General features: G+C 39.4%; 1 protein-coding gene across 5 annotated transcripts in view; it reads right to left on the reverse strand.

Moving 5' to 3' along the window:
- NCOA7 (nuclear receptor coactivator 7) overlaps positions 1-12,478 on the reverse strand; it is a 155,082-nt gene that overhangs the window by 81,210 nt on the left and 61,394 nt on the right. Inside the window, exon 1 of one of the 5 annotated variants that reach the window (XM_033407784.2) lies at positions 9,908-10,101. The exons of 3 other annotated variants lie outside the window; for them this stretch is intronic. In XM_033407784.2, the coding sequence (XP_033263675.1) occupies positions 9,908-10,005 (98 nt within the window). In that variant the 5' untranslated portion in view covers positions 10,006-10,101. Of the gene's footprint in view, positions 1-9,907; positions 10,102-12,478 lie in introns of those variants that run through there. One more of the 5 variants, XM_033407785.2, reaches the window with a different exon arrangement.

The following is a 12,478-nucleotide window of genomic DNA, read 5'->3' on the forward strand; positions in this document are numbered from 1 at the left end:
CGGACTCTCAACCACTGCACCACCAGGGAAGCCCAAGCCTTCCCTTTTGTTCTTCGAATCAGTATCATTCTAAGACATTCTCACAAAAGGGTTTTATTACTAAATTAAGATAACTGGAAACAAAAAGTTACATAAGAAAATAAACTCCCTTTATTTCACCAAAGCTTTTTTAATGGCCCCAAATGTACACATTTATATGGTGGACTAAAAAAATTACCTGGGGCTTCCCTGGTGGCACAGTGGTTAAGAACCCACCTGCCAATGCAGGGGACATGGGTTCGAGCCCTGGTCCGGGAAGATCCCACATGCTGCGGAGCAACTAAGCCCATGCGCCACAACTACTGAGTCTGCGCTCTAGAGTCTGCGAGCCACAACTACTGAGCCCGCGTGCCACAACTACTGAAGCCCGCACACCTAGAGCCCGTGCTCCACAACAAGAGAAGCCACCGCAGTGAGAAGCCTGCGCACCACAACGAAGAGTAGCCCCCGCTTGCCGCAACTAGAGAAAGCCCACACAGAGCAACAAAGACCCAATGCAACCAAAATTAATTAATTAAAAAAAAAAATTACCTGGCAAGTCATCTTAAACAGATGAGTGATTGAAAATGGTGAGACATATTTAACATTTGATTGCTGTGAATCCAAAAAAAACCCCAAAAAACCAAAAAACTAAAAAACAATAAACCTTTTGTGATGCTCATTTGTCTTTTTAAAAAATAGATCACAATTTCATAAAACAAGTGTTTATTACACAATCTCCTCTCACTACTGTAAATAAGCCCTGTCAATTCTATTTCCTAAATCTCTCCCTCTCAAATACACCTCTTTTTCTTGGTCTCTGCTCCCATGGAATGATTTCAGGCTTTCATCATCTCTCTGACTGAACTATTTTTTTACAATATAATTTATTGTTCTTTGTTTTATTATGAAAATAATGTGTGTTCATACTAGGAAATTTTGAAAATGCAGAAAAATAAAACTAACACTTAAATCAAATGAAATGCTAACACTAAGAGGCAATCACTGTTTGGGGGAGAAAATGTAAAGGTGGGGCAATTACACTAGTCAGACCTTCCCCAAGAGCAGAAGAATGAGGCAGTGTGGCTCACCATCGTGATTCTGAGCTGCTTATACGTGCCTTTCCATAAAGGATATTAAAGGACTATATAAGATAAACAAGGACCTACTGTCTTGTACAGGGAACTATACTCAATATCTTGTAATAACCTATAATGGAAAAAATCTGGAAAAGAATATATAAGTATGTATGTACGTATAACTGAATCTGTTGTACACTTGAAACACAACATTGTAAATTAACAATACTCCAATTTAAAAAAAAGGAATACTAAAGGACTTATTTTGGAAGCTCTTGGCTCTTTTTACATTAAAATTGTGTGCACTTGTAAGACATATGCACACCTCACTTTTTCCCCTACTCGTATCTTAATCCAGAGATAGCAGACTATAGAAATAAATAACGTGATACTGCTAAAGAAAGCATTCTTTAGTAGCTCAATGAAAACTGTTTTCCTATGAAGCTTTTTCCTTTACTAAAGGAAATAAGTTTAGAGCACTGGCGGCCATCAAAGCCAAGGGCCTGGAGCAAGTTCCTTTCTTTGTCTCTGCAGAGGTCTTCCCTGTTGCTTGCTGACCGCCAGTGGAATGTAACACAAAAAGGCACCAAATGCAGAGAGGAGGTTTTCATTAGCACTAGAGTGAAAGCTTCATGAGGGCAGGGATTTGTTTAGGTTCTGTTAATGCCATAGTCCCAGGGCCTGTGCATGGTACACATTAGCTATTCAATAAATACTTCTTGAAAAAAATAAATAGATAAATGAGGTTACGTTCTGATTTGTTTGAGATCTCCTCTCCTACAAACATGCCATTTCACAGCTTTCTTTGATTAGCAACATGTTCTCAAAAATAAACTCTCATCTCCTTATCTAGATACTTAAAAAGAAAATATATTAGCCACATATAATTAAAAATATATTAAACTATAGACTTCTTTCATTAATATTAACTTAGTGGCTCTCTACAACTCTTAATTCCATAATTTGAGGTCCATGTGTTTCTATAAAAAGTGCCATAGACATAAATATCTAGCACAGCACTGTCTAATATGGTAGCCACTAACTAGCCACCTGTGGTTATTAAATGTAATAAAAATTAAATAAAATTTTTAAATTCAGTTCTTCAGTTACAAGAGTCATATTTTAAGAACTCAATAGACGCATGTGCTAGTGGGTACTGTATTGAACAACACAAGTATAGAACACTTGTGTCATCAGACAGTACTGGACAGTGCTGACCTAGAGCTGACTCAACAGAGAGCCCTATTAGCAAGAGACTAGAGGAAAGACTGAAGACAGAAATCGTTTCATATTTAAAGCTTACTGAGTATGTGCATAGAATACGTCTACAAGGGTATAACAAAAAATTTGTAAAGTGAGTTTCCAGCTAAAGAAAGGTAGTAGCTGTGGGGAAAGAGAGAGTAAGAAAAATTACTTTCTGCTTCTCTTTTATATATTTTGGATCTTAAACCATGTACAACATCTAGTCCCCCCCCCAAATTTTTTTAAGTATTTAGTCTTTGAAGTCTCCTTCCTACAATAATTTAACACATATATTGTCACATTTTTAAAATTGAGTTTTACTTTTTAAAAAAGATTATTACGAAAAGTTTGAAAGAGCTTTCTTCTAACAGCAACTACTATTGAGTTGACTAATGAACCAGGCACTGTGTTATGTACTTTATAAATATTATCCTATCCTCACAAAAGGCCAAGGAGGTAGGCAATCTTATCTTACAGATAAGAAATGGAAGGCTGAGAAAAATTAGGGCCACTTGCAAGGTCACAGGGCTTGGTTAAGTTGTGGAACAGGAATTCACAATGGCCACAGGGCCTCCAGGATCTCTCCTAAAGGTGTTATGGCATATATATATCTTGACTTTAAAATAAAATCCACTGGACTTTGGAAATTCTCTGAACTATTTGAGGGAGAATGGTTTGGCAACCTGGTAGGCTTCAATGGAGAACATGCTCACAGGAAGGAAAGAGGTTCTGGGCTTGGCTGTCTGACAATCAGTTGTGACCTTCTTTGGAAATAAGATAAACTCTCCAGGACTTCTAAGGTAAACAAAAGCAAGAGGCTGACATGATTTTCAAGGTCCTGTCTGCTTCTAACAGTTGGCTGAGCTTAGGAAATGTGCTAAAGCTATTTTTGAGGTTAAAAAAAAAAAACCTTTTAAATCCAAACTAAACCTTCCTAAGAGTCTGCACTTTCCTGTGCTCCCTCACATCTGATTACATCTTCCACTGCAGAGCTTCCAGCCCTGGGAAAATCCAGAGGTTAAGAAAGAACACCCTTCATATACAAAGGATGTTTAAAAAAAAAAAAAAAGGCAAAGAAGCTCTGCTCTACAATTTGAGCTAATATCTCCATGAAGAAAAGTAGAAAATGTCAAAACTGAGCAGCCATGGAGGCAATATAATCTTCTTTTTCTTTTACCGTTTTTTTTTAAGTGTTTTCATTTTTTAATTTTCTTAAGCATACCCCTTGGTGTCTCATTTCATCCAGTTACAGGTAAAGAGGGGATGAGGGCTTCCCTGGTGGCACAGTGGCTGAGAGTCCGCCTGCCGATGCAGGGGACGCGGATTCGTGCCCCGGTCTGGGAGGATCCCGCATGCCTCGGAGCGGCTGGGCCCGTGAGCCATGGCCGCTGAGCCTGCGCGTCCGGAGCCTGTGCTCCGCAACGGGAGAGGCCACAGCAATGAGAGGCCCGTGTACCGCAAAAAAAAAAAAAAAAAAAAAGAGGGGATGAGATTTGGTCTGTGGAACTCCAGAGAACATATTAATGAGCAAGAGGAAGTCACAGAAAAATAAACATTAGTTCAATATAACTTCCTAACAGAGCAATCCAATAGTGGAACTGGCTGTTTCACCAAGAAGGGAACTCCCCGTCACTGGAAGTATTCAAGCAGGTCAGGTCCAAGTTGTGACCTCCCAAACTGCATGTAATAGCCTTGCATATTTTTTATTGGAATATAATTGACATATTATATTAGCTTCAGGTGTACAACATAATGACTCAATATATGTATATATTATGAAATGACCACCATAATAAGTCTAGTTAACATCCATCACCACACATAGCCACAAATTTTTTTTTCTTGTGATAAGAACTTTTAAGATCTCTCTTAGTAACTTACAAATATACAATACAGTATTAACTATAGTCACCATGCTGTACATTATATCCCCAGAACTTATTTTATAACTAGATATTTGTGTCTTTTGACCACCTTCACCCATTTCACCCACCCCCCAATACAGTCTTCTTTAATACAAATATTTCTCCTCAAAATTGCTTCTGTACGGAAATAAGAGTATTAACATAAAAGATGTAGATGTAATATTATTTCATTTAAAAAGTTATAGAACAGTATTATAGTATGACCCTATTTTTGTGAAATAAAACAAAAAATAAAAGAAAACCCTCCAAGACCAACAACTATTCCATTTAGCTATATATGTACATAGGTTTAGATATATAGGTATGGGAAAATGGTTGGTCAATGGGGAAAGAGAGAAGAGGGGTAACTTTTACTTTACACTTACATAATTTGGTGTTGAATTTTTTTATACAGCAAGCATATATATTAATTTTGTAATTATAAGGCAAATACATTTTTAAAAACTAAGCATCTATAGCTATGACAACATTTTGCTGAATCTCATTCAGAGGTATATTCTTTTTTCTGAATCCAGCTATCACAGTAAATTGCTGCACTGCAACCCCAATCCCCTTCTTTGTCAAGGCGGAGCTGGTCTGTGGCCCTCAGGGGACGTTCTCTTAGTTCTTGATCTTGGCTGTTCCACTGCAACCTTGTCGTTGTACTGTTCTGACCTTCAGAGTCTTGGCTGTTTTTTCCCGGTTGCCTAAACCAGACTCTTGCCATTTCCAGACTCAGGGGAATGGGTGTTGCCACCGAATAAGTTCGGCCTGTAAGCCAGAAACATCTGTGTTTGAACCCTCATTCTTTATTAGGTATGCATCTTCAGGCAAGTTACTAAATCTCAACTCGGGTTCCTTATCTGTGAAAGGGAAACAACGGCCTCAGATGGGGTTTTCTGATGATTAAACTAAGTAGTACATGGACAGCTTACCTGTACTATTAAACTCAACCTGTGCCTGGCTCCCAGTAAGAGCTCAATAACCAGATGTTCCTACTTGGTTGTGCCACTGTTGTTGTCACTACTTGGGGATCTCTCAAGATCCAAGAAAATGAGGTAACATATAAAAAGAGTATAACACAACAAAGAAGATGTCTGAGAGATTCCAGACATTATTCTTCTCACTGTACATAAATATTAACTTTAGTTAACTGTGCTATGAATTTAGACACCAGCACAAAGCTATTTATTATTTCTAGGAGAACATCACTTCTGGTGTTCCATTTCATTTTGTGATTTCACAAATGGAAGGTCAGTTTTCCGTTTCCATTACAAATTCCCAACTGGGATAAATGCCAAATAAAATCAAACTTCAAGCCGGGGGCGGGGGGGAATCATTGAAAAACAAAACGAAACAGAACACTCACCTAATGAAAATTCTCTCTTGGAATTATGATCAAATAAAACCAAAAAGTTCAGGAGTAATCCCTGGGAAGATCTGTAGATGTACCTGATTCTAGTGCCACCCTTTGAAATGTGCATTCATTTTTTTCATTTAGTCTAATTTTGATCATGAAATCCCCCTCTCCCCCAGGAGAATTCATCAGTTCAAATGGAAAAACTCTGGTTCCATAGAACCAACACAGTTAGAAAATGAAATCCTTTGGCTTTGAGTTCACTAGCCAGCAATACAGCCATCCAGATGAACACAGGTAACAGAATTTCCCTTGACCTCAAGAAACAACTGCGTTCCAATAAAGACTGCTAAACAGAATGCCAATCAGGGACACACCACAAAGTTTTCCCTTTTCTAGGATTTCTTTGTGCTATTATAACAGTGGTGGAATCAGCAGATCTGAGGGGACTCTGGTAATCAAAGTGCAGGTGCCAGGAGTGGACATAAACAAATTGTCACACTTTCAGAGAAGGCTTGGGGGGGGTGGCTTCATAAGGGACATTTCAGAGAAACTTACACGCTCCCCCCAGTACCAGGATGACAATGGTACGGCCACAAAATGGATGCCTACTGTGTAGAATGTTTGCCTTGTATTTACGAAACAAGACAGGCTTTTGTTGCATATATAGAGTGCCCGTGTGGGAGTCTGGTTCCCTTTTCCAAAAATCAGGATGCTGAGTCACAACCTGAAAAAGTTACATGGGAATCAATAGTGCGTACGGACAACAGCAATATATACCTCGGCCATAAACTGAGAAAGGGAACCAGAAAAGGGAACTTGCTCTGGGAGATAAGAGAATTGCATTCTGCTAAGAGTAATCGGCAAAGTCCTGTAAATATAATATAATATTTAAATATTAGGAATTTTACTGCTTATCAGTCAAGAATAAGCTGATAAACACAGCAATACAGAAATTAACCAAAATCTGCAAACAGAAATGTTAAGAAATGACTACGTATTTGGCAGTTTTTAAACTCCCTTTTGCTTTATAATGGTATTATGTATGTAGTTTATTTAACTTAATATCATCAAATCAACTAGCTGTATTAGCTTCCTATGGCTGCTGTCACAAATTACCACAAACTTGGTAGTTTAAAACAACACACACATATTCTCTTACAGTTCTGAAGGTCAGAAGTCCAAACTCAGTCACGGGGCCACACTACCTGCAGACACTCTTTCCTTGCCTTCTCCAGCTGCTAGAGTTGTATCCCTTGTGGCCCCTTCTCCCATCTTCAAAGCCAGCAGCACAGTTTCTCATTTCACTGTCACACATGCTTCTCTGCAGTCAAATCTCCCTCTGCCTCCTTCTTATATGAACACTGAGATTGCATTCAGAAGCCAACCTGGATAATCCAGGATAATCTCCCCATCTCAAGAGCCTTAACCTAATCTTATCTTCAAGGTCTTTTAGGCAGAGAAGGTAACACTCCCAGGTCTAAGGATTAGAAGCTGGATATCTTTGGGGGTCATTATTCAGTCTACCACACTGGCTAAATTAGCTTTTGCGTCACAAATAATTGTAAACTGAGCAGCATATCACTGTAGTGTCTTAGTTTCCCATGTCTAAATCATTTCTGCATCTATGCAATGTGTTGTCTACGTTACTTGAAAAAGTTCACTCCTGTCAGTGACCGGCAGTAAGCAAATATTTCTCAAGAAAAAACAAAAAGTTTACTCAGGACCATCTTGAAATCTAAAGGTGCAATGAAAATACCACAAACACGAGCTCTCATTTTATGTTGGGTGACTGCAAAACAGCCTCTTGGAGGTGGAGATATTGGAAGGAAAATTTTTAACAGTCAGGATTTTTAAGGAGTTCATCTCATTTTCATATCTGATTTCTTTAATCTTCACTGAAAACAGGTATTCATTCTTTATGACCAAAGCCAAGAAGTCCTCCAAATACTTTTTTTTCTTTTACTAGAGCCCCTTAGCATGCCCAGAAATCTTTTTTTTAAGTCAGTTAACTATTTTTTAAAATATCTTTTACTCAGAATGAATCATATGCTCAGACTCCCCAGTGACATTTACAGAAAAGAGCATTGGGATATATACTTCAATGACATATACATCTCAGCATAACAGCAACATATTTCAGGGACACAATTCTTCTGGAGAAACAGAAAATTTTGATTTATTGAAGCCACTTAAGCAAAACAAGCAACTAATTAAAGAATACTACTCTGAAAATTTTCAAGCTGAAATACGAAGATGCCAGGGATCTTGTTCTCAGATTTTAACCTAAATCCCTGTTAACTGCTTAAACTACAGAAACATGGAGAAAAATAAGGCTGAAAAAAGACAATCCTGAAAAGAAATCAGTTTAGTATATAAATTAACATTTTCTTGAAGGCCTAGTGAGTGAAACACAACATTTATGATCAGCAGAAATGGCCTGCTTACAGAAAACAGTTATGAGTGGCATAATATTATAATATGCTCTAACTCAACTTCTCTCACCCTTCCAACTTTTAAAATATATTCTAATAATTTTTAACTGCTTTTTTTTTTTTTGCGGTACGCAGGCCTCTCACTGTTGTGGCCTCTCCCGTTGCGGAGCACAGGCTCCGGACGCGCAGGCTCAGCGGCCATGGCTCACAGGCCCAGCCGCTCCGCGGCATGTGGGATCTTCCCGGACCGGGGCACGAACCCGTGTCCCCTGCATCGGCAGGTGGACTCTCAACCACTGCGCCACCAGGGAAGCCCTTAACTGCTTTTAAACAAGTTAGACACACACATATCCTTTTATGATAATGTTATTTCAATGTCATAAACTAGACACAGGATCATAACTCCTCCCATTATAGGTACTTTCAGAAAGAATAACCTTATATCAGGCATGACATTTTTTGAATTATTTTGGCAGATGCCCATAATTTAGTTGGCTTACATCCAGTATGTAGATGTATTTCTTCCAATTAATATATACTGGTCATGTCCTTGGGAAGTGACATTGCTCAAAAATAAAATTCAGGGAATGGGACACTAGTAATACCTACTTTGAAATCTTTCCCTACTGAAATTAGTGTTGAACTCTGGAGTAATTCATTTGTGTATAAGGGTGAAACAAACATAGATTTTGGAAGAAAAAGTCTGGCCTTGCTTTCATGTATCTGAGGGCCCATCTCTAGGGTGATGATCTTCCAACCACAGCAGTCTTGGTCAGGGTCTTCAAAAAACCTCATCCGTGGTTGTCTCTCAAGTATACTAGTTTGCTTGTAACCAACCAAAATAAACACCTGTGGTTTAATAAAAAATAATATTTGATCTTTTTCTTCCTTTGGTTTCTGGCACAGAGTTCCCAGAACATTTGGTGTCTCCTGAGTGATGAGAATGTCTCTGTATACTAATGAGATGACTCTGGTATGTGTGGGGAGGAGGGGTAGGGAGTGAGGGGGCCTAGATAGCTTCAAGATAGGGGTTGGTCACCAGAAACACCAAGGCTTGATTAGAAGCTTGGAACTTTCAGCCCCACCCCTAGACCTTGAGAGAGGGGACAGAGGGGAGGGGCTAGAGATTCACTTCAATCACCAATGGCCAATGATTCAATCAATCGTGCCTACCCCGTGAAACCTCCGTGAAAGCCCTTAAATGACAGAGTTCAGAGAACTTCCAGGGTTGGTGAACAAATCAATGTTCTAGGAGGGTGGCACACCCAGAGAGCACATGGAAGCTCTGTTCTCCCCACCCACATACTTTGCCCTATGCTTCTCTTCCATTGGGCTGTTCCTGAGTTATATCCTTTATAATAAACTCATAAATGTAAATAAAGTGTTTTCCTGAGTCCTGTGAGTCATTCCAGTGAATGAGTAGGGGATCATGGGAACCAAATTCATAGCCAAGTTGGCTGTATGTATGGGTTGACTCGGGATGTGGAACTTACAAGGAGCATCTGGGGTGAGGGCAGTCTTGAGAAACTGAGCCCTTAAACCTGTGTAGTCTGACATTTACTCAGAGCTGTTAGTGAGAGAATTGAATTGAATGGTTGGACACCCAGCTGGTATTGGAGAATCCAAGAATACCAGATGCTAGACTTTGCCAAAGAACCAACCTTGAGCACAGCAGAGAAGATGGAGGTGAGACTGATAAAGACTTGTGTGAAAAACATGCAGGCTCCCCCTTCCTCTGATGATAGTTGAATGATTGAACACCTGCTGGCAAGTCCTGCTTGGCCCACAAGCACTTTCTAAAAATCCAAATGACCTAATGGTGAGCATTTAAAATGGGGACATTTTACATTAAAATCCAGATTTCAGGCTGACCTTGAAGAATTAGAAGACACATAGCACTGGACTAGAGCCCCACATGGCAAAACAGGATGGAGCAGAGCGAGAGCAGCCTCCCTCCTCTGAGAGGGCATGTGCCGTGCAGTCACCAGTCTCTTCCATCCGAGCAGCACCTCCACGCCCAAGGCTGACAGCTACCACGTAGCATCCACTCGTTTACATCACTGCTTTGGTTCCTAAGGTCACTGTTTGCATTTTTTGCTACAGACAACATAAAGTTTTATTCTTAGGTCAATTCAGATCATCAGGAACCTGCAGTCTTGGACTGTACTGTGTTGGCCTACTGCAGAATGTCTTTAAGTCACGTTTTGGCTTCATATCCTCTCTTTTCACTCATAGTAACTGCAGTAAATTGCTCTTATGGATGTTAAAGACACTACCACTAAATTTTTAGTGTTCCTTTTATCTAGGATGTGAATCCTATGTAATTTCAGAATTAAAGGCTAGGAAGGGCTTTGTCACCTGGGGAACTGGTGTGCTCCACTCATGATTAGGGAGAACTATGGAAAGGAGTCCCTTTATATCACTAACCATGAAGTAGTCATCCCTCGGTATACATGGGGGATTGGTTTAGGACCTGCAGCCAGATACCAAAATTCATGGATGTTCAAGTCCCATAGTCAGCCCTCCATATCGGCTAGTTCTGCATCCATGGCTTCAACCAACCCCGGATCCTATATTAAGCTTTTGATCCACAGTTGGGTGAATCCAGGGATGCAGAATCTGCAGATTCTGAAAGCTGACTGTATTTATTGGAAAAAAAAAAAAAATCTGCATATAAGTGGACTGAGGGACTGAGCAGTTAAAACCCATGTTGTTCTATGGTCAACTGTAATTCTGAGTCAACTATACAACTAATAACAGGCCATTTAGTGTTCTATTTTTCATCTCAATTTATATGTTCCCTAGCCTGGACTTTCAGTTTTTAATTAGTATTTTACAATTTTTTTTTATAAGGGTAACACAGAGAAAATATATGAATATGTGGATAATTGCAACCTCATTCCTTGTGCTACCTCCTAAGGGAAACTCTGGGTTTGATTCTCAGCTTTTTCCCCTTTCCCTAGTTCTGGGCTTATTGACACAAATGTGAGAAATAAATTAGCAGGAGGAGAGAAGTGGAGAAAAATATACAATGAGAGAGGAAATAGAAGAAAAGATATCGGGACTTCCCTGGTGGCGCAGTAGTTAGGAATCTGCCTGCCAACGCAGGGGACACGGGTTCGAGCCCTGGTCCAGGAGGACCCCACATGCCGCAGAGCAACTAGACCCATGCGCCACAACTACTGAGCCTGTGCTCTAGAGCCCGCGAGCCACAACTGCTGAGCCTGCGTGCCACAACTACTGAAGCCCGTGCGCCTAGAGCCTGTGCTCCGCAGCAAGAGAAATCACCACAATGAGAGGCCCACGCACTGCAACGAAGAGTGGCCCCCGCTCGCTGCAGCTAGAGAAAGCCCGCATGCAGCAACGAAGACCCAATGCAGCCAAAAATAAATAAATAAAAACAAATAGATTAATTAATTAATTTTTTTAAAAAAAAGAAGAAAAATACCTAAAAATGAAGGTGGAAAGAAGGAGAAAGGTAAGGACTGACTGGATTTGAGGAGACCCTTTGTGTAGGTTTCAAGACAGAGAAAGTTTGGGGAGATAGCTGACAGCCATGTAAAAGTTCAGAGACATGGGCAAAGAGGATTTTTTTAAAGTTCTATTACATATAATGCATTTACTCCCCTTTTGGATGTTTTCTGAGAGGTGAAGTAAGTATTTGAATTATTTTCAATTATTTTCACTGTCATACTTATTTCTTTGAATATGACTTAATGCTGGGACTGGACCACAACAAGTCTGCTTATATATATGGGTTACATAAATGTAGTTTTTATAAGGTGCCTCAAATCTCTATGGAATAAGATGGGGCATGAATGAATGAATGAACAGATAAGAAATAAACAAACTTCAGTGCTGCAATGATAAAGCAGGCTAATTATAAGTTATCTATGTCAAATTCCACAAATCGTTAAAATCCTTGAATCCCAGCATGTCACATAGACTAAAAGGGACTAATACCACAGTGAAGTTGCTTGATACCCTTACAATGACAGAAATCAAACTCTGCCAAAACCAATGTACTAATTTAAAGAATATAAGGTGCTCTGAGGGGGACAACTACCCTGAAACCTAACAACTCCCTCACCACTCAAACACCTGCCCATTTCCCCAGATAAAGAGAAATGGACTTTTCCATCATTAACTCTTCTTCATACTTAATATGTCACTTGGCACACGGAAACAAAATTCATTATATGCCATTAACTGAGTAATCAAACCACCTTCTACAAGAGCAGTCTTTACCAAGAAACTTTCACTTTGATTTTATTACATTTTCTTTTTGATTTTTTAATAGTAGTTGATAAAAGGCAAGGTAATTTCATATAGATTTGCATTTGTTTATGTAGTTTTCATTGTTCTGATCTGAGAAATTCCTTTTAATTTCCTTACACATGGAACTCTTTTACACCTTTATAATATTGGAATAATAGTCATCCA

The sequence above is a fragment of the Orcinus orca genome, chromosome 12 (genome assembly GCF_937001465.1).
Source record: "Orcinus orca chromosome 12, mOrcOrc1.1, whole genome shotgun sequence".
NCBI classification, from domain to species: domain Eukaryota; kingdom Metazoa; phylum Chordata; class Mammalia; order Artiodactyla; family Delphinidae; genus Orcinus; species Orcinus orca.